The 26447-nt window shown below is 38.9% G+C and overlaps 1 protein-coding gene across 8 annotated transcripts in view; it reads right to left on the bottom strand.

Annotated features, from left to right (window-relative positions):
- Nucleotides 1-26447, bottom strand: part of CDC14B (cell division cycle 14B) — a 102556-nt gene that overhangs the window by 33490 nt on the left and 42619 nt on the right. For 6 of the 8 annotated variants that reach the window (XM_060101482.1, XM_060101481.1, XM_060101485.1 and 3 more), the window contains exons 1-4: nt 23692-23845; nt 22262-22352; nt 21643-21718; nt 19191-19283 (exon numbers count right to left, since the gene is read on the bottom strand). In XM_060101482.1, the coding sequence (XP_059957465.1) occupies nt 19191-19283; nt 21643-21718; nt 22262-22352; nt 23692-23740 (309 nt within the window). In that variant the 5' untranslated portion in view covers nt 23741-23845. Of the gene's footprint in view, nt 1-19190; nt 19284-21642; nt 21719-22261; nt 22353-23691; nt 23846-26447 lie in introns of those variants that run through there. The other 2 variants (XM_060101486.1, XM_060101487.1) reach the window with 1 other exon arrangement.

Raw genomic sequence — 26447 nt, 5'->3', positions numbered from 1 at the left:
GCATTAGATTTGGCACACATATTATTACCCAAATTCAATTCAATTCTTAAGCTTACTTTAAATTTTGACCAGTAAAAATAAATAACTAAAAAATTTAATTACAAACTTTTTATCTCCATTATTTAAATTTATATAAATGAGCTGTTTCTTCAACCAAATTGTGAACATTCTGAAGTAGGAACCCATGTCTTATGTTTCATTGTAACTCCAGATTCATATTGGGTTGGCCAAAAAGTTCATTCAGTTTTTCCATCCCATCTTACAGAAAAACCAAATGAACTTTTTGGCCAACCCAATACCTTTTATATGGACTCAGATTCGATCCTTAATTCATTGAACTTAAATCTACTTATAATAGTTAGGAAATTTTAAAATAATTGATTAAAAAGTTAATATAAATATATCATTGAATTAAGAAAAATTATAAAAATCAAAGATCCAGCAAGAATCTTTGAAACTTAGAGAAGGATATATCTTAAAACAAGTCAGCTTCCAGAGGGCATTTTATCAATTTTGTTTTAAGACTCATAAATGGAAATGTTTACCCTGGTTTCTGAAAATGATTTTATCCCATTTACTCTAATAATACAGAACTATAATTAACTATACAGAACCTTCTAACATTTATCTATAGCAGCATACAAACCCACAAAGAACAATCAATCCCAAGAACAAAGGAATGCCTTCTTACCTAGTATCAAACAAATTTTCAAGTACAATATTACTGACTCAGAGAAGGTTGTAATTTATCATGAATTAACTAATCAAAATCATCTATAATTGCACTCAACATTATATTTATCTATATATTACTTATTTAGATCTTTAAGGATCAATCTATCAATTGACTTTCTATTGTCTTACTATTTATTTGGAAATAGAGCATAACAGTTCCTTTAAGAAAAACTAAAAAGTCTTTTAAATCTAGTGCCCCCCCCTTCTCTACATTTACTCATTCTCTTCTAGTCTCCAACCTGCTTCCTTTCTCTTCTAAGACTTAATGAATAACTTTAGGAAAGCCTTTTCATTTCTCCATTCTATTTTAGGACTTCTAAGCAGGGCTCCTCCAAAAAAAACAACAACAAAAAACAAAACAAAACAAAATCAAATAAAAAAATACCTTGAGGCCCATGAGGGTAAGAATAGGATTTGATTCACTGATGTATGTATATACATACATAATATAAATAAATTAATTAAATGAAATCCAGAAACCTCATTCAGATTTTCCCTAAATTTCTAATACGAACTTCTCTCAAATTATATAAACTTTTTCTTAAGCACCAGGTTAAAGATAATTCCTCCAACTCAAGATTGCAGTTCCTTGGTTTCTTTAATTACTAAAATTGCAATGGTATTATTTCCTTCTAACTTTCAAAACAGAAATAGTCTCTAATACATTAAATAATTGTGGGTTAGCCTTGGAATACAAATTCAGTTCAAAAAACCCAAGAAAAATGTAACATTTTTTCCTATGGAGAAACAAAACCTATATTCCTAGTGATGAACTTTTAAAAAACATAACCTTTAAACCCAACTGGGGAATGCTTATACATAGAGATTTTAGGTACAATGCAATAAGTTGAAGGAAATTTACAGATTCAGAATAAGTTTTTTACATAATGCTATGGTCCAAATGTTTCTGTCCCATCCAAAATTCATATGTTGAAACCCTAACCTCCCAAAAGTGATGGTAGTAGGAGATGGGGCCTTTGGGAGACAGCCATTAGAGTGAAACCCTCGTGAATGGGATTAGTGTCTTATAAAAGGGACTCCAGAGAGATCCCTAGGCCCTTCCACCATGGGACAGCCCTCATTGGACCATGCTGTCACCCTGATCTTGGACTCCCAGGCTCCAAAACTGTGAGAAATAAACTTCTGTTGTTTAAAAGCCTCTGGTATTTTGTTATAGCAGCCCAAAAGGACTAAGACATATAACAATCAAAGAAATGTTTGCTAACAATCTATAATTCTTAATTTTACACCCACTCATCTTCTCTAGTCAAAAGCCCTTCCCCATTAAAATTATTATAAATTTGTTACTTGAGAAGAATCCTTAAAATGGCTCCTATATTAGTTCTCAAATTAGTAAACTCTAAATCAATGAGATTTTATGATGCATCAGTGTGATCCCAGCAAGTTAGAAGCTATGTGCTTCTCAAATTCTTTTAGTGTATTTTCATGAAAAGCTATATATATAGAATGGCCACTCTAACTGCACATTGCTGTCCAAAAATAGAAAACAAGAGATGAACAAGAGAGATACTAAATAGCTGTGGTAGCCAGCTTCCAAGACAGCCCCAGAGATGCTCATCTTCTGGTATTTCCACCCTCAATGAATAGGTCACCACTGTGTAAACAATAGGATACTGCATTAATGGTAGAGTGTGACACCTGAAGCTAGATCACAAGGACGTTGTGGCTTTTGCCCTGCTTTCTTTAGGACTCCTCACTCCAAGTAAATCAGGTTCTTGTTTTGTGAGGGAAGCCCATGTGGCGAGGAACTGAGGCTCCTTGCCAACAACCAGTGCTAACTTGCTGGGCATGTGAATGGGCCATTTGAGCAGTGGACCCTCCAGCCCCAGTCAAGCCTTCAGATAACTGCAGCCTAGCCAGATCCAGAAGCAGACCCACCCAAGTTAGCCAATCTCAAATACCTTCCCCATGGAAACTGTTTCAGAGAACATTAATTGTTGTTTTAAGTCACTAAGTGTTGGTGTAATCTGTAAGGCAGCAATAGATAATACAGCAGGTAACACAGTAAAGAGTGAGCAATTGATCATTTCAGTTTGTTGAAAGTAGGTAAAGTTTTTAAAAATGTGACAAGTGCAGAGATGTAAAAGTAAGGAAGCCCCGTGGCTTAGGAAACATGAGTAAGGAGAATCTGCTGTCTCTCTCCAGGGTAAGGAATCTCTCTGAAGGAGCAAAAGGCAATCTCACAGGAAAAATAAAATACTGGGATAGAAAATACTTAGGAAGTTGGTAGTGCTTTTCAAAGTCATGACACAAACTTTCTTGGTTTTGTTTTTTGTGGGTTTTTTTGTTTGTTTTGGTTTTTTGCTGAACAATATTGTAGCAATTAGGATTCCACTGCCCCCATTTAAAAAATTACCATCTGCCTAACCCAGCCCTTGTGAAAAACTTCTGATCTTGGATTGCTGATTGATGTTTCAAAACCTAGGAGAGCCTCAAGTAGCAATGGATAAATTAGTGGACTGAAACAAAAAGATCACAACTTGATCATGTATAGTTTTAATCCCGACAATTCAGGTCTCAAATAATAAAGCCCAGTTATTTAGACATGTACTTCTCATTTCTATTCTTCCACAGAACATTTTGAAGTTTAACCTATGTACTTAGAGAAGCCTCTGGTAGAGTTTAAAAAACCAAAACATTGAGGGGGACCTTCAAGATGTTGGACGAGTAAGACATGGAGATCACCTTCCTCTCCACAAATACATCAAAAATACATCTACATATGAAACAACTCCTACAGAACACCTACTGAACACTGGCAGAAGACCTCAGACTTCCCAAAAGGCAAGAAACTCCCCACGTACCTGGGTTGGGCAAAAGAAAAAAGAAAAAACAGAGACATAAGAATAGGGACAGGACCTGCATCCCTGGGAGGGAGCTGTGAAGGAGGAAAAGTTTCCACACACTAGGAAGCCCCTTCACTAGTGGAGATGGGGGTGGGCTGGGGGGAAGCTTCAGAGCCAAGAAGGACAGCACAGCAACAGGGGTGCAGAGGGCAAAGTGGAGAGATTCCCACACAGAGGACTGGTGCCGACCAGCACTCACCAGCCTAAAGCATGTCTGCTCACCCGCCGGGGCGGGTGGGGGCTGGGAGCTGAGGTGCGGGCTTCGGAGGTCAGACCCCAGGGAGAGGACTGGGGTTGGCTGCATGAACACAGCCTGAAGGGGGCTAGTGCGCCACAGCTATCTGAGAGGGAGTCCAGGAAAATGTCTGGAACTGACTAAGAGGCAAGAGACCATTGCTTCGGGGTGCGCAAGGAGAGGGGATTCCTTCCCTGTCTGCCCACAGTAGGCAAAGTACCACCTAAATGAGCTCCAGAGATGGGCACGAGCCGCAAATATCAGCTCGGACCCCAGAGACGGGCATGAAATGCTAACGCTGCGGCTGCAGCCACCAAGAAACCTGTGTGCAAGCACGGGTCACTATCCACATGCCCCCCACCCCCACCCCTACCCAGAGCCTGTGCAGCCTGCCACTGCCAGGGTCCTGTGATCCAGGGACAACTTCCCCAGGAGAACACACGGCGCGCCTCAGGCTGTTGCAACATCACGCTGGCCTCGCTGGCCTCTGCTGCCACTGGCTCCTCCCTGCATTCCAATTATAACTACCATACCCCTCCCTCCCCCGGCATGAGTGAGCCAGAGCTCCCTAATTAGCCGCTGCTTTAATCCCACCCTGTCTGTGCGGGAACAGAAGCCTTGGGGCAACGTACACGCAGAGGTGGGGCCCAAACCAAAGCTGAACTCCAGGAGCTGTGCGAACAAAGAAGAGAAAGGGTAATTTCTCCATGCAGCCTCAGGAGCAGTGGATTAAATCCCCACAATCAACTTGAGGTACCCTGCATCAGTGGAATACCTGAACAGACAACGAATCATCCCAAAATTGAGGTGGTGGACTTTGGGTGCAACTGTAGACTTGGGGTTTGCTGTCTGCGACTGACTTGTTTCTGATTTTTAATGTATATCTAGTACAGATTTTAGCGCTTATCATTGGTGGATTTGCATATTGGTGTGGATGCTCTCTTTTTTTAAAATTACTTTTATATTTTTAATTTTTTAATTTTTTAATTTTCATAAATTTATTTCTTTATTTTTTAAATTATTTTCTTCTTTCCTTTTTTCTCCCTTTTCTTCTGAGACGTATGGCTGACAGGGTCTTGATGCTCTGGCCTATTTGTCAGGCCTGAGCCTCTGAGGTGAGAGAGCCAAATTCAGGATACTGGACCACCAGAGACTTCCCGGCCCCACATAATATCAATCAGCGAGAGCTCTCCCAGAGAATTCTGTCTCAACGCTAAGACCCAGCTCCACCCAATGGCCAGCAAGCTCCAGTGCTGGACGCCCCATGCCAACTAACTAGCAAAACAGAAACACAATGCCATCCATTAACAGGGAATCATACTAAAATGCCTAAAATCATAGTAAGTTTACAGATACCCCAAAACACACCACAGGACACAGCCCTGCCCACCAGAAAGACAAGATCCAGCCCCACCCGCCAGAACACGGACACCAGTCCCCTCCACCAGGAAGTCTACACAACCCATTGAACCAACCTCACCCACTGGGGGCAGACACCAAAAACAACAGGAACTACAAATCTGCAGCCTGCAAAAAGGAGACCCCAAACACAGTATGTTAAGCAAAATAAGAACACAGAGAAATATGCAGCAGATGAAGGAGCAATGTAAAAACCCACCAGACCAAAAAAATGAAGAGGAAATAGGCAGTCTACCTGAAGAAGAATTCAGAGTAATAATAGTAAAGATGATCCAAAATCTTGGAAATACAGTGGAGAAAATACAAGAAACGTTTAACAAGGACCTAGAAGAACTAAAGAGAAAACAAACAATGATGAACAACACAATAAATGAAATAAAAATTCTCTAGAAGGAATCAATAGCAGAATAACTGAGGCAGAAGAATGGATAAGTGACCTGGAAGATAAAATAGTGAAAAAAACTACCACAGAGCAGAAAAAAGAAAAAAGAATGAAAAGAATTGAGGACAGTCTCAGAGACCTCTGGGACAACATTAAATGCATCAGTATTCGAATTATAGGGGTCCCAGAAGAAGAAGAGAAAAAGAAAGGATCTGAGAAAATATTTGAAGAGATTATAGTTGAAAATGTCCCCAACATGGCAAATGAAATAGTCAATCAAGTCCAGGAGGCGCAGAGAGTACCGTACAGGATAAATCCAAGAAGAAACACGCCACGACACATATTAAACAAACTATCAAAAATTAAATACAAAGAAAAAATATTAAAAGCAGCAAGGGGAAAGCAACAAATAACATACAAGGGAATCCCCATAAGGTTAACAGTTGATCTTTCAGCAGAAATTCTGCAAGCCAGAAGGGAGTCGCAGGACATATTTAAAGTGATGAAAGGGAAAAACCTATAACCAAGATTACTCTACCCAGCAAGGATCTCATTCAGACTCGAAGGAGAAATTGAAACCTTTACAGACAAGCAAAAGCTAAGAGAATTCAGGATCACCAAACCAGCTTTACAACAAATGCTAAAGGAACTTCTCTAGGCAGGAAACGCAAGAGAAGGAAAAGACCTATAATAACAAACCCAAAACAATTAAGAAAATGGGAATAGGAACATACATATCGATAATTACCTTAAATATAAATGGATTAAATGCTCCAGCCAAAAGACAGAGACTGGCTGAATGGATACAAAGACAAGACCCGTATATATGCTGTCTACAAGAGACCACTTCAGACCTAGGGATACATACAGACTGAAAGTGAGGGGATGGAAAAAGATACTCCATGCAAATGGAAATCAAAAGAAAGCCGGAGTAGCAATTCTCATAGCACACAGAATAGACATTAAAATAAAGACTATTACAAGAGACAAAGGAGGACACTACATAATGATCAAGGGATTAATCCAAGAAGAAGATATAACAATTATATTGGGGCTTCGCTGGTGGCGCAGTGGTTGAGAGTCCGCCTGCCGATGCAGGGGACATGGGTTCGTGCCCCGGTCTGGGAAGATCCCACATGCCGCGGAGCGGCTGGGCCCGTGAGCCATGGCTGCTGGGCCTGCGCGTCCACAGCCTGTGCTCCGCCAACGGGAGAGGCCACAGCAGTGAGAAGCCCACGTAATGCAAAAAAAAAAAAAAAGAAAAAAAAAGATATAACAATTATAAGTATATATGCACCCAACATAGGAGCACCTCAATACCTAAGGCAAAGGCTAACAGCCATAAAAAGGGAAATGCACAGTAGCACAATAATAGTAGGGGACTTTAACACCCCACTTTCACAATGGACAGATCATCCAAAATGAAAATAAATAAGGAAACACAAGCTTTAAATGACACATTAGACAAGATGGACTTAAGCGATATTTATAGGACATTCCATCCAAAAACAACAGAAAACACTTTCTTCTCAAGTGTTCATGGAACATTCTCCAGGATAGATCATATCTTGGGTCACAAATCAAGCGTTGGTAAATTTAAGAAAATTGAAATCGTATCAAGTATCTTTTCTGACCACAACACTATGAGACTAGATATCAAGTACAGGAGAAAAACTGTAAAAAATACAAACATATGGAGGCTAGACAATACGCTACTAAATAACCTAGAGATCACTGAAGAAATCAAAGAGGAAATCAAAAAATACCTAGAAACAAATGACAATGAAAACACGGTGACCCCAAACCTATGGGATGCAGCAAAAGCAGTTCTAAGAGGGAAGTTTATAGCAATACAATCCTACCTCAAAAAAACAAGAAAAATCTCAAATAAACAACTTAATCTTACACATAAAGCAACTAGAGAAAGAAGAACAAAAAAACTCCCCAAATTTAGCAGAAGGAAAGAAATCATAAAAATCAGATCAGAAATAAATGAAAAAGAAATGAAGGAAACAATAGCAAAGATCAATAAAACTAAAAGCTGGTTCTTTGAGAAGGTAAACAAAATTGATAAACCAGTAGCCAGACTCATCAAGAAAAAAGGGAGAAGACTCAAATCAACAGAATTGGAAGTGAAGATGGAGAAGTAACAACTGACACTGCAGAAATACAAAGGATCATGAGAGACTCCTACAAGCAACCATATGCTAATAAAATGGACAAATTCTTAGAAAAGCACAACCTTTAGAAAAGCACAACCTTGTAAGAAAGAATCAGGAAGAAATAGAAAATATAAACAGACAAATCACAAGCACTAAAATTGAAACTGTGCTTAAGAATTTTCCAACAAACAAAGCCCAGGACCAGATGGCTTCACAGGTGAATTCTATCAAACATTTAGAGGGCCTCCCTGGTGGTGCAAGTGGTTGAGAGTCCGCCTGCCGATGCAGGGGATGCGGGTTCGTGCCCCGGTCTGGGAGGATCCCATATGCCGCAGAGCGGCTGGGCCTGTGAGCCATGGCCGCTGAGCCTGCGCGTCCGGAGCCTGTGCTCCGCAACGGGGGAGGCCACAACAGTGAGAGGCCCGCATACCGCAAAAAAAAAAAAAAAAAAAAAAAAAAAAAAAAAAAAAAAAAAAAAAAAACATTTAGAGAAGGGCTAACACCTATCCTTCTCAAATGCTTCCAAAATATAGCAGAGGGAGGTTACTCCCAAACTCATTCCACAAGGCCACCATCACCCTGATACCAAAACCAGACAAAGATGTCACAAAAAAAGAAAACTACAGGCCAATATCACTGATGAACACAGATACAAAAATCCTCAACAAGGGCTTCCCTGGTGGCGCAGTGGTTGAGAGTCTGCCTGCCGATGCACGGGACACGGGTTCGTGCTCCAGTCTGGGAGGATCCCACGTGCTGCATCGTGGCTGGACCCGTGAGCCATGGTCGCTGGGCCTGTGCATCCGGAGCCTGTGCTCCGCAACGGGAGAGGCAACAACAGTGAGAGGCCCACGTACCAGAAAAAAAAAAAATCCTCAACAAAACACTAGCAAACAGAATCCAACAGCACATTAGAAGGATCATACACCATGATCAAGTGGGGTTTATCCGAGGAATGCAAGGATTCTTCAATATATGCAAATCAATCAATGTGATACACCATATTCACATACTGAAGGATAAAAACCATACAATAATCTCAATAGATTCAGAAAAAGCTGTCGACAAAATTCAACACCCATTTATGATAAAAACCCTCCAGAAAGTAGACATAGAGGGAACTTACTTCAACATAATAAAAGCCATATATGACAAACCCACTGCCAACATTTTTCTCAATGGTGAAAAACTGAAACCATTATCCCTAATATAAGGAATGAGACACGGATGCCCACTCTCACCACTATTATTCAACATAGTTTTGGAAGTTTTAGCCACAGCAATCAGAGAAGAAAAAGAAATAAAAGGAACCCAAATCGGAAAAGAAGAAGTAAAACTGTCACTGTTTGCAGATGACATGATACGATACATAAAGAATCCAAAAGATGCTACCAGAAAACTACTAGAGCTATTCAATGAATTTGGTAAAGTAGTAGGATACAAAATCAATGCACAGAAATCTCTTGCATTCCTATACATTAATGATGAAAAATCTGAAAAAGAAATTAAGGAAACACTCCCATTTACCACTGCAACAAAAAGAATAATATATCTAGGAATAAACCTACCTAAGGAGACAAAAGACCTGTATGCAGAAAACTATAAGACACTGATGAAAGAAATTTAATATGATTGAAACAGATGGAGAGATATACCATGTTCTTGGATTGGAAGAATCAATATTGTGAAAATGACTGTACTACCCAAAGCAATCTACAGATTCAGTGCAATCCCTGTCAAACTACCAATGGCATTTTTCACAGAACTAGAACAAAAAATTTCACAATTTGCATGGAAACACAAAAGACCCCAAATAGCCAAAGCAATCTTGAGAAAGAAAAACAGAGCTGGAGGAATCAGGCTCCCTGACTTCTGACTATACTACAAAGCTACAGTAATCAAGACAGTATGGTACTGGCACAAAAACAGAAATATAGATTAATGGAACAGTATAGAAAGCCCAGAGATAAAACCACGCATATATGGTCATCTTCTCTTTGATAAAGGAGGCAAGACTATACAATGGAGAAAAGAGAGCCTCTTCAATAAGTGGTGCTGGGAAAACTGGACAGCTACATGTAAAAGACTGAAATTAGAACACTTCCTAACACAATAGACAAAAATAAACTCAAAATGGATTAAAGACCTAAATGTAATAAGGCCAAACACTATAAAACTCTTAGAGGAAAACACAGGCAAAACATTCTATCACATAAATCACAGCAAGGTACTTTTTGACGCACCTCCTACAGAAATGGAAATAAAAACAAAAATAAACAAATGGGACCTAATGAAACTTAAAACCTTTGCATAGCCAAGGAAACCATAAGACAAAAAGATGGACCTCAGAATGGGAGAAAGTATTTGCAAACAAAGCAACTGACAAAGGATTAATCTCCAAAATATATAAACAGCTCATGCAGCTCAATATCAAAAAAACAAACAACCCAATTAAAAAGTGGCCAGAAGACCTAAATAGACATTTCTCCAAAGACGTACAGATGGACAAGAGGCACATCTATTAAGATGCTCAACATCACTAATCATTAGAGAAATGCAAAATAAAACTACAATACGGTATCACCTCACACGGGTCAGAATGGCCATCATCAAAAAATCTACAAACAATAAATGCTGGAGATGGTGTGAAGAAAAGGGAACCCTCTTGCACTGTTGGTTGGAATGTAAATTGATATAGCCACTATGGAGAACAGTATGGAGGTTCCTTAAAATACTAAAAATAGAACTACCATACAACCCAGCAATCCCACTACTGGGCATAATCCCTGAGAAAACTATAATTCAGATAGAGTCATGTACCACAATGCTCATTGCAGCTCTATTTACAATAGCCAGGACATGGAAGCAACCTAAGTGTCATCGATAAATGAATGGTTGAAGAAGATGTGGCACATATATACAATGGAATATTACTGAGACATAAAAAGAAACGAAATTGAATTATTTGTAGTGGATGGACCTAGAGACTGTCATACAGAGTGAAGTAAGTCAGAAAGAGAAAAATAAATACCGTATGCTAACACACATATATGGAATCTTAAAAAAAAAAAAAAGTTCTGATCAACCTAGGGACAGGACAGGAATAAAGACGAAGATGTAGAGAATGGACTTGAGGACATGAGGAGGGAGAAGGGTAAGCTGGGACGAAGTGAGAGAGTGGCATGGACATATATACACTACCAAATGTAAAATAGATAGCTAGTGGGAAGCAGTTGCATGGCACATGGAGATCAGCTCAGTGCTTTGTTACCACCTAGAGGGGTGGGATGGGGGGGTGGGAGGGAGGAGATATGGGGATATATGTATACATATAGCTGATTCACTTTGTTATACAGCAGAAAGTAACACAACATTGTAAAGCAATTATACTCCAATAAAAATGTAAAAAAAACTACACAAGTCATCATATCTCAGAGTTAAGTATAACAAAAGATATTTAAATTCCAACCCAATAAACTAGTAAACTATTTTTTTGACAGAATTTGCAGTATTTTTATTTTTATTTTATTTTTTTTAACATCTTTATTGGAGTATAATTGCTTTACAATGGTGTGTTAGTTTCTGCTTTATAACAAAGTGAATCAGTTATACATACACATATGTTCCTATATCTCTTCCCTCTTGCGTCTCCCTCTCTCCCACCCTCCCTACCCCACCCCTCTAGGTGGTCACAAAGCACCAAGCTGATCTCCCTGTGCTATGCGGCTGCTTCCCACTAGCTATCTATTTTACGTTTGGTAGTGTATATATGTCCATGTCACTCTCTCACTTCAGTAAACTATTTTCAATTATTCTTCATTGAGAAATGTCACAACGTTTCCCATATTTAATTATTTTCACATCAGCCATATGACATAGTCATTCCAATGCCAAGAACTTGATTGATCTTTTTTAAAAAAAATCACTCTATCCAGATTAACATAGAATTTTCATGAATCTATGCAAGTTGGAAACAGGCTTAAAGATTCAACTGCTGAATTAAAAAGGTGAACAGGGAAAAGATTATATATAATAAGCAATTTTATGTGATAAAGTAAGTAAATAAGATAAAATCACTCTCACAGCTCCTGCACAAATACCAGTAAGAAAAGAAAAAAGCATAAATCTCTCTAAAAAATTCAGATGGCCTTATATTTCAATAGTTTTAACTTATCAAATTACTTTTATTTGTATGTATAGTATGCTGGTATAATGATTCTCAATTTAGATAAAAGGAAACTGGAACTCTAGAGTAGCAAACACATCTTTACCAAGGTCAGACTAATAAATGTGAGGGAATTGGCCTTGGGTATAAGCACACATGGATATATTCTACGTGAGTGGCAGGGACTTTTTTAAGACAAAGCAAAAATCTTGATTTTTAAAATAAAGGCACCTAATTTGTAAACATTGGCAAAAACAAACTACTAAATATAAATACTCTGAGTTATATAAAGCTGGCAGGCTACTACTTTCTAACCTCTGGTGTTAAGTGCTCACCCAAGATCACACTGCTTGTTATTGATGGAAGAGGGCCTACTGCTCAAGCCTTATTTACAGATAAGAAACCATACTATGTTAAAAGAAGTACTGAGGGCCTCCCTGGTGGCGCAAGTGGTTGAGAGTCCGCCTGCCGATGCAGGGGATACGGGTTCGTGCCCCGGTCTGGGAGGATCCCATATGCCGCGGAGCGGCTGGGCCCATGAGCCATGGCCGCTGAGCCTGCGCGTCCGGAGCCTGCGCGTCCGGAGCCTGTGCTCCGCAACGGGGGAGGCCACGACAGTGAGAGGCCCGCATACCGCAAAAAAAAAAAAAAAAAAAAAAAAAAAAAAAAAGAAGTACTGAAACAAGAATGGGATCCAAAATTACACAGAACTTAACAGATCTGCAATCAAAGATCATAAATAGTCAGAGGGGCCATTTCTCTTTACTCTTTCCCTAGACTTGTTAGCCCCTAGCAAGTCTCACAGGCAGCTGAAATATCAGATGGGCTCAGTAAGGTGAAAAGGGAAGTAAAGTTCTGATGAATGATGGTGACGACAGCCAGCTGCCTCCACGACAGGGCCTTTTCCTATGGCAGGGGGCCATGCTGGCCCCTTTCTGTGGCTCTGGTGCACCTCACACTGCCTGGTGTCTGGTTGCTATTTACCTCTGCCTGGTTGCTGTTTGCTCTGCCTTTCACAGATACCCAGGAAGGGTGTTTGCCCAGGGATGGGTGTTTACAAAGATTTTGGCCATCCCACCGGGTTCTGTCTTCCAGTCTCTGTTGCCCTGTCTAGACTGCTATTTGCTGAACTGGATTCCCACCCACTGCTTCCAGATCCTCTCCCCTCAGCATTCCTTGTCTTAAGTTCTTGTCTAATGCCTTCACCCTGCAGCTACCTTAACCCAGCATTGAGTACTCTGAGTCCAAAATAATTAAATCATTAAGAAAAATGGACAACAGGTTCAAAAGATCATCATTAAGTAACAAATTAAGCCCCTGAGCTCTTATTACAACTGCTGAAGCAATCTCAAATTCAATGCAATTTAGGATTCTACTCAGATTGCTGAATTAATATATTCCTAGAATTTAATTAGTATCACAGTTTTTAGTATAAGTGTTTACAAGGCAAACCATTCTGAAGGCTATAAAAATTGCTTAAAATAAAAATATAATACAGTGATACATTTTAAACAGGGAATCTATATGTTACCACAATTAGCTCTACCAAAGTAATCTATTGAACATTATAGGAGGGCAAATTTGCAAATTATGTACCAACAGTTTGCTTGTGTCATTTATTTTACACTCAGGATGCTTTAACCACAGAAAACTGTTAGAAACAATGGTTAATTTCCCAGGCAAGCCCTCAAAAGTACATTTAACCTATAGAAGAACTAAGTACTAGGTATCTATAGGAAAATATAAATGCTGGGGCAGTAAGATGTAACCAAAGTTGATAATCAGTAAGATACAATGGTAACTTTCTTGTTTTTTAATATAAAAAGCAGATTTAAGGTGTAATAATGGTAGACAGAACCAAAAAAAGAGAAAGAGAATGACGTTTAGTAAATGCTTAATTTGTGCCAGATAGTCTACCAAACTGAAATTAAAAGCTAGCTCAATCTGTAAATCCCTAAACTTCATCCCCCATACAATGGCCTCTTCCAAATAACTGTTCGCAACTAGGTATTAATGTTTGAACCTACTGGCACAGTGGTTAAGAATCCACCTGCCAATGCAGGGGACACGGGTTCAATCCCTGGTCCGGGAAGATGCCACATGCCACGGAGCAACTAAGCCTGTGCACCACAACTACTGAGCCTGTGCCCTGGAGCCTGTGAGCCACAACTACTGAAGCCTGCGTGCCTAGAGCCCGTGCTCTGCAAGAGAAGCCGCCGCAATGAGAAGCCCGCGCACAGCAACGAAGAGTAGCCCCCACTCGCCGCAACTAGAGAAAGCCCGCGCACAGCAACGAAGACCCAAAGCAGCCAAAAATAAAATAAATAAATTTATAAAAATAAATAAAAGTCTAGTTGTAAGTTCAGCTACTTCAATTCTTGATTTTAATGGCTGCTGTAACTAAAAAAGATACATTACCATGATATGTAAATGCAAATGCAGGAATGATTACACTTACTTTTTTAATCCCATTCAGCAATGATGTGCATTTGGTTAGTAAATTTCCAACTTCCCAAATGCTAAACAGGTGTTGGGAAAGTGCTGCACATTTTTAAAATGTTTAGCAAATGAGTTCAAAACCCAATGAAACATTATTTAAATGACTTTAAATAGGGTTTTAAAATTTTGTTTTGTGGCTATTCATGTAATACTTCAAAAACTGGTGATTAAAGGGAAACGGCCACTCCTTCTGCCTTCTCGGTAGGAAAATTGGTTTCAGGGTAACCAAAGAGCCCCAACTGAATGAGGGAAAGCTCAATTTCCATAAAAGTAAGCCAGCTAATAAGTGACGGAGGAATGAAATAATTAGAAAAATGTTATACTGAAACCCTAATAAAATTATTGATTCAGGCAAGTATGATCAATTGTTGTTTAAAACACCAACATGCATGGTTGATGGGGAACTGAATATACAAACAGTTCCAAAATAACACCACACAGAATGCTTAAATCATAAGGAGAAAACAATATATTGAAGGGATTTGATGGTTGGCACTTAATCCAGTGGTGCCATTTTTAGCACCACTAATGGTAATTTAGGTATTACATGTCTTCTTATGGGATACAACATATACTACGAATGCACAAGCCTATAGGTAAAACTTCCAGTTCACAAGAAATACAAAGAATGGAGAAACAAGTTAAAAAATACCATAAAGAAGAAATCAGAGAAATTCAAAAGGTGGAACTTTCTACAAGAAAATAGGTCTGGCCTCTTTATAAAAATCAGTGTTAGCAAAAAAGGACCATGTGTGAGAGAGATTAAGGACACAACCACCACATGCAATGTGTGGTCCTGGATTAGATATTGGTTTGGACACTTTGGATCAATTGAGAAAAACAAATACAGTCTGGGTATAAAGATGATAAAACATGTACTAAAATGAAAGAACAGATCACTAACTAAAAAAATCAGGTGATAAAACTATACTGGTGAACATATCCTGCTTCTATAAATAAATATAAAAGTATTTTTTAAAGGAAGTTTTTCTAAATTTCTCAAGGGTCCAAATATGGGTTTTGCACATGACATTTTTTATAGCAAAATGACAACGTTTCAAACTTTTATTTTAGAAATACACTCTCAATCGTGAATTTGTTTTGAAAAGCACTTACTTTGCCACTTAGAATTTCACCTTTACTTGAAATGACGGGTTAAGTACCACCACCCCAAAATCTGGCTAGGAAACAACCACTATCACAACTATCACAACAGGGTAGCAAACTTATTATTTTATAAAATGATATGGTTCACTTACCTTTTTGTTAAAAAAAAAACCAAAAAATCCAGTTATCTTTTATGTTCCTCAACTCTTTTATGGTGAGTGGTACAAAAAGATTTTTAGTTGCACCCTAATTTGTTACCCAAGAATCTACCATTTCAGATAGTTGGCAAATCCATTTGCCAGGCCACATAAACTGTAATATTTAGAAATACAATGTATTTGAAAAGTATGGGGCCTCCCTGGTGGCGCAAGTGGTTGAGAGTCCGCCTGCCGATGCAGGGGATACGGGTTCGTGCCCCGGTCTGGGAGGATCCCATGTGCCGCGGAGCGGCTGGGCCCGTGAGCCATGGCCGCTGAGCCTGCGCGTCCGGAGCCTGTGCTCCGCAACGGGGGAGGCCACAACAGTGAGAGGCCCGCATACCGCAAAAAAAAAAAAAAAAAAAAAAAAAAAAAGAAAAGTATGGGCATGTCAATCCTATTTTAAGTATTTGAGTATTTGAAGTATTTATACAGCCTAACCTCTTCTGTTTTTAAGGTAAAAAAATAAATATAATTACTAACACTTTATTCTCTCACTCTCTCCACATCCCCTATTAGGTCCTTTTGAGTACACAAGAATGAAGGGAGAATGATTCCTTTCAGAGGCCCAGAGTTTAAAAGGACAGAGTCAGTCCTTTTAAATAGAACCAGTCCATTTGGAATACTTCCATCCTGTCTGTACTTCCTCCAGACTTTTTGTTTTTGTTTTAATATTACTACACCATCCTCTAAGTCAGTCATTAAAAAGACTTATTATCTCCAAAATTCCTCAAACAACTCCAGAAAAGGTCATCAGGCCTGAAGATCAATTTTTTTTTTTTTTTTTTTTTTTTTGCGGTATGCGGGCCTCTCACTGTTGTGGCCTCCCCCGTTGCGGAGCACAGGCTCCGGACGCGCAGGCTCCGGACGCGCAGGCTCAGCGGCCATGGCTCACGGGCCCAGCCGCTCCGCGGCATATGGGATCCTCCCAGACCGGGGCACGAACCCGTATCCCCTGCATCGGCAGGCGGACTCTCAACCACTTGCGCCACCAGGGAGGCCCCTGAAGATCAATTTTTAGGGAATTCTCACTCTTCTCTACAAATCTTTAATCAGAGGATCCAATAGACTTCAACCAGATTTAACCTACACTACTTACTTACTTTGATGTTTAATCTTCTGGGATATCCATATCACGTCTTGACACTCCTTTCCTACTATTAATAAACCTCCTCTTCTTAGAAGTTTTTCTCCTGTTTCCCCACCTAGCATCATTACAGCTCCAAGCTCCTACTTTAGCCAGACAGTCATGGTGCAAAGACATTTACTACAGCCAAGAGCTGTAAACCTCCTGCCAAGCTGGCTTCTAACTGAACAGATGAATGAACTCAAGTTCATTACTTGAGTCCAAATTGCTTACCTGGCACTTTCCTAACCAATCAAATCAGTGCTAACCTGGGAGTGTAAAATCCTGGAAGGATTTCTAAATCTAAAATATATTAACTGTAGAAAAATAAACTTCTGCATGCCAAAATACAACCATAAACAAAGTCAAAAGGCCAACATCAAACTAGGAACAAGCACGCTAACACATTTTCAATCAGTATGCCAAGGGGTTTCTGCTTTTTCACTAGCTATAAAAAAACAACAGCAACAAGATCTAAAAAGAGAGATTTCTTATCTATAAAATTATCAAGTGTTTTGTTTCTAAGACAATGCTTGGTTTGCATGATGCCCACAGCTACCCTCTAAGGGGTTCTTTCACAACAACTTACCATATCTGGCTACTCAAGACCCCACCATTTTAGGGACATCTTCATCTAACAAAGAAAGACAAATGACTGACTCCAATGCAGCTCAGGCAAGCTCTGTGTGCTCTGCTCAGGAGAACGTTCTCTTAGGTGGAACTACTTCAGTCATCCAGATTTTCTCCTGGGCAGTGTAATGACTTTTACTGTTACACCAAGGGCCATTTCTCCATGGTTCCCTTTAATACTTTATGAACACCAAGAATTCTGGCTGTGTCCCTTTTCCTGTAAAGCTGTCACAATTTACTCTAATCCATGGCATTCCTCTCCCCAGTGACTGGCCAAGTAATGGGACCAATTACCCCAGTTAAAACAGCTACCTTCTCCATTCTTTTTCTTGGGACCCTGCAGAGGCTCTTTCCACCCACCCTCCCTGCTCAGGATTTTTGCTGCTAAGTACAATAAACATCAGGAGAGATGACAAAAACAAACAAAAGTCCTTATCTGGGTAAGCTTAAAAAAATCAATTTTTAAGAGATATAATCTACAATCTGTGTTTCATACAGAGGTGATAATAAAACTTAGTTATTTCAGAAACATTTCTCTCAGTTACTTTTGTGAGCACAAATATAAAAACAAAACCCAAAACGGCCTTAGTCATTGTTAATGATATACCTTAAACGTAGAAAAGGAAACTACCCAATTTTGAGGTGCAATTTCAACTAGTACCACCAAATTTTGGTCTTATCATTGTAAATTCCAGACGTTCAAACTACATGTCAGAAAATTTTAAAAGAAAGCATGACAGAACCAAGTAGCAACCTGGGAGAAGAAAGAACTTACCTCAAGAACTCCAACACCAATCCTTTTTTATCTGGAATAACTACTCGATATTCTTCTCCACTGAGTAGAACAGCTAGCTTCCACACCATCAAAAACATGAGGAACACCACTCTGGAGGACCTCTTAGCTTATTCAGGAAAACCTGTTACTTAGGTACTCCTGAAGATGAATGCAGGCACTAGATAAAATCTGCCTCTAAATAACCACTTTCCATGATATTTACAAATAAATGAAATTCATAACTCATGAAATACTGGCTATTCCAAAGCATACTTCCAATGACCCAAAAAGACCAACCACTCAATGTTGTATGTAATCTACACAGTATGTTACCCATTTTCCTACAGTACCAACAAGCCATGTCCTTATGGCATGTTTGGATGTGTTTAGAATCACACCTTATTTAGGAAAACATTGCCTGTATTCAAATTATACAGCATTCTTACCTCATGTGATACACTTTTGATGTTTTTTGTTTTTGTTTTTTTTTAAATCAATTATTGGTCCTGATTCCACCTTCACAACTTTACTAAATGGATCATGAGTTAATAAAAACACAGATTTGGGGCATTATTTTCTAATGTTAAGTGCCGTAACACATAAAAAGGTTTTCACACTAGTTGGTCAATTTTCTTAAAAATAGACTTTTTTAGAGCAGTTTTAGGTTCAGAACAGCAAAACCGAGTAGAAGGTACAGAGATCTCCCATATACCCCTTCCCCCCTCCATAGCCTTTCCCAGTTGGTCAATTTTTATAAAGCAAAACATGTTCTTTCTGGAAAGAAATCAAGATGTCTGAGAAAAAGTAATTTCAAAATTTCAACCACAAATTTAAAGTACCACTGTTGTACGTATTTTCACTAATACGTTAGAAAAGTAGTTAAATACTTACCATATAGCATCCAACAAGGAAAGCAGCATTTGCCTGTTTTCTCTGGTCAGGGCCAGTAAAATGAATAATTTTCTTCCTCATCATTGTAATGGACTGCATAAAGATAAACAGCTGTTAGTATTTCCTTTCTAATTTCAAGTTTTCTAAAACTTTATTTTGTGATTAAAATAAATTCCAAACCTCACAATGTTGAAGCATTCATATTAGCAAGACTTTTAAAAAGATAAACTTTGATACCCAAAAAATACCATGTACCTTCCCATAAAAGACATATCCTTGGAGTAGAACAAATGTACAATTAAAGGGTGGGAGAGGAGAAACCTGAAACTAATATGATATCATAAATCAACTACACTTCAATTTTTTAAAAAGGTAGGAGAGGAGCTACGAACAGATACAATTTAAGTATAGACTACCTCTGAAAGAATACATAAAAAGCTGGAAAAGGTAGTAGGAGAGACCTTTTCTTTCCTTTTCCTACTGTCTGACTATTTTTGTTAATCTCTTCCCAAAACCTTTAAATTAACATCAAAGGATATAAAAACGGGCAAAAATAATTCATTCTGTTAGAAATCAGGATAATGAATGGGGTAGGGAGGGGTGGAGTGAGGAGGGTGGTACAGAGATAACCAAGAGAGCATAAGTGGGCTCTTCTGGGGTGTTGCTAATGTTCTGTTCTTGATCTGATGATCCAGATGATTATCCATGTATATTTAGTTTGTAAAATTCATTGAGCTGTATATTCATGATCTGTACATATTTCTGTACATACATTGTGCTTTAATAAAAAGTTAAAAATAAAAAGGATATGGAATTTAAAAACCAAAGGAACACATGATTTATTAGCTCTTCCTCACCTGTACTTCACTAATGTGAGTAGACATGTTTCAAGTAAGGGTAAGAAACAGGATATATTCAGTTGAATAAGCACAGTATTCTTTTGCTTCTGTGAGCCAATGTTTGGGTATTTCAATGATGAATGTTACATATCTTCTTTTAGTTGTTTACACAGAGTAAGAAATCCAAGTTGATTTAAAGAAAAACAACAACAACAACCCAAACGGCCCTCAAGCAGCATATGCACAAGACACTCTTAATACAAATTCTCAACACACTTTTACCACTATTAATTGAATAGGAATTAAGTTTCAGTCAGGTGGGATGGTCAACACTGCAAGCTGTTCTGGTAAATAATTTTTTTTTTAAGTTTGAAAAAAGGACAAATATATTCTTGGTTGACCCAAAGGATAAAAGGATGGCCAAGTATATTTAAAACAAACAAACAAAAAACTTTCAAAATTAAAGCAAAGGAACACAAGCAGGGGAAAAGGAAATTACTTTTAGCTTCTCAGCCCTGTATGAAACAAAAAACTTGCCACTGGCAACTGGAAAAATGGAATGGGGGGAACATAAATACCCAAGGCCACAAATGCTTATATTCCTGTTCTGGGGAGAAATAAAGTCCAGAAAGAAGAGTCTCCATCTCTGTATACATCTCTAGTGAATATAAATTTAATAAAAAAAACAAAAAGCAACGCTGCAACTTCCTTTTTACGTATTAGTAACTTCTGACAGATGCTTCTAGCATTTATGGTGTGGAATTTTAAGTTTGATGTTCAAGGGGAAATAGATCTGCCTTACTCACCCATAAATTTTTAGTATAATTTAATTTTTAATTGAAAATGAATTTTATTTCTGTGTAGCAGTCTAATAAGTAATCAGCTGAATAAACTTGTTTTTAAAAAGCACCTGCCCCCAAATCCAGTATTTCTACTTGAGAATATACAGTGACTCTTAGAATTGCTAGCAGTATATGAACACCTTTTATTGTACATGACCAACAATTCAAAGTTTTTTTAAATAAATGAATAAGGTCTAAGTTCAAACTAATAGTAATACACTCTTACAATTCAGTGATAGAGTCTTAAAGACTGTATGCTGTCTGCCCTTGCTTCTCTGCTGCTTAATCATATGTGTAAAGGGTCATAGTGAAGAGTCACAAGTAGTACAATATCATGGGAGATTCAAGGTATAATGAAATAAAGTAAGATGAATCCAATTTCTCTTAGTTTTCCTAACACTCCTTATCAAAGTGAAGGCAGAAAGAACAATGACCAAAGGAAGGAAAGCTCCTCTTGTTAGGTGACAGTTCCACTCGCTCAGACAATAAGAGGTTCACTTTATTGACCATCTGCACTTTGGCTTTTCAAGTATATGAGCATCACCAATCCAAACCAGAACCAAATGACCCAAACTTAAGCCATTCATCAAAACTCTGGAAAACAAATAGATATACTATGACTTTATAAAACAATAAACCACATATATGTCTCAAACATCACTCCAGTGAAAAACATGACAGTTCCTTTTTAAAAACAGATTTCCCTTCCTCCCTGCAAGATCAGGCTAACAATGATTACTTAAGTGAAATCTTCCATAAGGAATACTTTACCTTTAATTTCTTATTAATCTTGCAGCAATATCTGTAAACCATTGCTAGATTGAGTGGTCCAAAATCTGCGTAGAAGCTGCAAAAATGAAAAATAAAAATGTGTATGTATATTCCAGATGTTGAATATAAATGCCTTTTTGTAGCTACAAGATCAAAATAAAGCAAGAAAACACACACCAAATTATTATAGGTCACACAACTTAAAGGTACTGCCTTACTAATGGAAGAAATACTCTGGTAAAAGATGACTTAAAATACATGACAAGTGTTACAATGCCTAAATCTAACCTCAAATAACAAATAAAAATACTTTCTGAATAAAAAAGCTGTTTTTCCACAAATATTTTTCCACTGGCAAAAACATAACATCTTAGTACACTAGTTTATATCTCATTATACTGTAAACTATTAGAATTTCAAATGTAAATTGTTAAATTTAGGAAGGTTCTTTCATTCTGATTTTTTTCCCTAAGGATCTATTTTATTACCAAGGGTTAAAGAAAAAAGTATCCTGCAACTAACAGTCAACAGATTTGTAATGTTCCAATTTTATAAACATACCTTTAGATTCTTCAAAATAAAAAAAGTTACTAACAATCTTTTAAAAAGCAATACTTACTTTTCATATTCAAGTTCATTATCTATGCTGAAATAATGTACATTTGATGAACTCTTTGGTCTGCTGTAGAGAATGGCAAAACAAAGGCGATCTGAAATGGAAAAATTGTAATGTTCCTTCCTTCACATTATTAAAAAACGTTTCATATATCATGTTGCAACTCTTTTCAGATGAAGTCAAATTTTTATTTTTTTCCCATGCATGTTTCAGATGGTAAGGTTATCAGTGAGTAACTTCAAAATGTTCTGGCTATTTTGGTGGGTAATAATAAGTAAGCAATTTTTTAAAAGGAGAAATTGCCTTTAATATAAGTTTCAATAGCGGTACATGACTTTTCATACAGCGATACGGCTTGATTTCTGGAAAACTTTACCTTGGACTAAGAAATTTCGGTAAATGGCAGCATGCATTTGATAGGTAGACCACCAGCCTAGATGACTTTCCCTATGTTTCGCTATGTTTTCAAGACATCCTGAAAAGTCATTGCAATAAGAAACTATGTTTTAAGTATAGAGAAAACGCTTTCAAAATTGCTTCAAAATTAATGTTTACGGCTATAACACACAAAACAAACCACATGTTTATCCAATGTTCTTAGGGGTCGCTACTTATTTTTTGATTCTGAATCACTACTTTTGTAATGATTTTTACAATCGGACCATTATAGCAGAGGCAAATGAGAGTATTCTGCAGGATGAGTATGAGATGAGCCTGCGTTGCATAAAAGCAGTTAGGCTGCTGTGAGGTTTAGCAAGAATGGTAACAGGGTAAGGTTCAGAGGCGCCACCCTTCCTCTCCTGCCCCACCCCAAAGAGTTGCCTAAAAATCCTTGGTGAAGCAAAGTCATCCGCAATACCTAGCAGTAGTAATACTAGTAATAGTGCTAGTAGAATACTTAGATTCAAGTTGTGGCAAAATTAAGTACAGCCCTTTAAATAGTAAGGAACAAAGGACACCAGCTGGCATCCTTTCCCCAAATAGTAATTTAAACAATTTTTTGTAATAGTAATTTAAACAATTCAGTACACACAATTGCTGTATTTATTTCCCTATAAACGCCTCAACTGAAATGTCCTGCAACCACTGACACCCAAACGGATGACGGGGCTGACTCCTTTTCAACCAAAAATGACCCTTGATCCCCATGCAGTGACCACGGATTTTGCTCCCTGAGGTGGAGAGCCCACCAGCCATGGTGTAAGGACACAAGGGTCCGAACTGCACACATCTGTGCGGATTCGCCCCAAAGCAGGACCACGCCTGGGGACTAGGAGTCCCAGGAGGCCACCCACGCCCAAGAGACAGCATCGGCCCTGGCCCCGAAGTTTAAAGGCACATCTTGGCCAGCAATGGGGGCCTCCTCGACCCCCGTGCACTGCCCGATGCCCTCTAAATAGGGGGTGTCCCGAGGGCGCGCCCTCCACACTAACCTTTGATCACCTCGGCCACCAGAGGGGTCCCTGCGCCCTCCAGGCTCATGACTCCACGGCATCTGGAAGGCGGGGCGGAGGGAAGGACTGGGTGGCCAGGGAGCAGCCCGCAGAGAGAGGAGGGCCGTGACCACACTCCCGAAGTTTAAAAAACAAAAAAGTTTAAAGGGACACGCCCAAACACTGGGCACAGCGACGCCCTTCGGCTGGCCACCACACCGCAAGCCCGGGAGAGCCAACCCGGAAGTTCAAAACTTCTCTAACTCCCCAGACAGGGTAGCGAAGGAGCGGGGCGCGGAAACCAGCCCCAGGCGCCGGGGCTGAGCTTCGCCCCGCCTCGGGGACACCTGGCGGTCGTCTGCAGCGCCAGGGCGCTCTAGCGCCGCAATTCTGCGCTCAAAGTCGGCACGTGCGGCAAAGGGTCAGACAGGCAAATGCGGGCCTTGTGAAAGAAAGCGGCTCCCAAAGCGACTAAAAGGATTTCTCGGAAGAGAAGGGTTCAGCGGTGGATCTGACCCTCAGCCTCGTGCTTGGACGCCCTTGCCTCCGCCACCAGGGGGCACTGCAGCCAGGCTGGGCTGAGAGGCCAGCGGCCAGGCTCGAGGACCCCGGCCGGCCTGGAGCTCCGTCCTCTCTCGAGTCGAAACCCGCTGAATGTCGGACTCGCCTGAATGCTGGTGTCTCATTTAAAATGGAGCACTTTAAAACTGTTCAAAATTTAAAGGTATGCCTAAAGCCGAGGTCATTCATTCCTCTAAAGGCCTCAGATTTCGCCTCAGAAAAATATTAGGATGGTTGAAAAAAATTCTGACACCATGCTAAACGACAATTTATTTTCTAAACCTAAGTTCCTATGTTAGTCTCAAGTGAGAAAAAAATAAGTTGCAGTATGAGTACGGTCCCAATTTTGTTATATATAATATGGTAGTGGGATTATGGTTGATTTTTATTCCCTCCTGTATTCTTCTAAGTTTCCTACAGAAAAGTGTTACTTTAATAATCCGTGAAAAAATTTTTCAATGACTCTCTCTTAAAACGAACAAGCAATACAGTAACAACTCTTTCCCAAGAATTACACTTTATTTATCATCTCAATACAATATACACATTATATATCACAATATATACATTTTTGCCTCAAAAGTAAAGCTGCATACCTACTACCCTTATTTAAACTTCCAGACAGATCAAAGACTTTAAATGTAAAAAAACAAAACCATGAATTATTTTTTAATAAAGAATGCCTTTCTAAATGAAACAAAATCTAAAAGCCATGAGAATCTGTTAAACTAATAAACATTTTTAAATGGTCTTCATGGCAATAAACACAAATTCAAGGGATAAACTGGAAAAATATTTTAAGTACATCTCAAGAAGATGCCCAACTTCAATTTTATGTTATTGCGAAAATGCAAATTTAAACTACAAGTAACTACTTTTCCTTCAGACTGGCAAAAATGAAAGGAGTTTGATAAGGCACTGTGTTGGTGAGGTGGGGAAACAGGTACTCTCACTGCCTGTGGGTTAGAACATAAACTGGGACAACCTCCATGAAGGGCAACAAAGGGCAATTTGGCAGAAATTTCCAAGACTGAAAATTGAATACGGGCAAGATTGCCAAGATGGACAGCTTTATAGGTGTTTACAGGCTGGATGATTTATAGGTGTGTATTTAAAACACAAATGTATATGATTGTATATGAAATCTTGCATATCTCTGGAAGGAAACACAAGAAACTGGTGTTTGCCTTTATAAGGGGAAACTGAGTATCTGTATATAGGGAAGGGTAAGAAAGATTTATTCGTTTTTGTAACTTTTGAATTTTGTAACATATATTACCTATTCAAAATTATGAAGCTTTTGAAAAGTGAACCTGTGGGCTAAAAGTGTTTTTCCAAGGCTGACTCTTCATCAAGATATGAAGCATTCAGTAAACGTAGTATAAGACAATATGGAAAATGTCCTTTGCACACTTTTAAATAACAGAACTGCTTAGTAACCTCTTGCTTGCTACCATCTCTTGAAATCCAGTTTCTTTTAACAAACCCAAATAAAACTGGAAGGAAAATGGGGAGAGGTTTTCCCTCCAAGTCCAAACCTGAAATTCAGTTCCCTAGGAAATATTTTATATATTACAGGTCAGGGAGGAATCACTGATTTTTTATGTCCAATTATCTCTGCACAATATATTCTCAAAATTCTATTGTAAGAGTCATATTGTGATAAACTACAACAGAGGCTAGAGTGCTGGGATGAGAGCTATTTATTAGAAACCTGGAGCTAGAAAACAGGTCTCTTTACGCTTTGCTTACAAGTTTATGATTAGGGCTTCCCTGGTGGCGCAGTGGTTGAGAGTCCGCCTGCCGATGCAGGGGACACGGGTTCGTGCCCCGGTCCGGGAAGATCCCACATGCCACGGAGCGGCTCGGCCCGTGAGCCATGGCCGCTGAGCCTGCGCGTCCGGAGCCTGTGCTCCGCAACGGAAGAGGCCACAACAGTGAGAGGCCCACGTACCGCAAAAAAAAAAAAAGTTCATGATTAAACTTATAATCCTATTGTAAACACACGTATCCTCCCTTTAATGTGTTTGTTGTCCTCCCTTTAATGTGTTTGTTGTCAAAAACTGAAGTGGTAAACTCTCTTCCCTCTATACCCCATCACATAATGTCACCATTCCTGATTCTTTGACTGATATAATAGAGTAGAAAGAAATGAAATCTCATGGTTTTAAAATACTGACAAAAACATTCAAAAT

The sequence above is a fragment of the Mesoplodon densirostris genome, chromosome 6 (assembly GCF_025265405.1).
Source record: "Mesoplodon densirostris isolate mMesDen1 chromosome 6, mMesDen1 primary haplotype, whole genome shotgun sequence".
In the NCBI taxonomy this organism is placed as follows: domain Eukaryota; kingdom Metazoa; phylum Chordata; class Mammalia; order Artiodactyla; family Ziphiidae; genus Mesoplodon; species Mesoplodon densirostris.
This window is presented reverse-complemented; position numbering and strand designations above follow the sequence as displayed.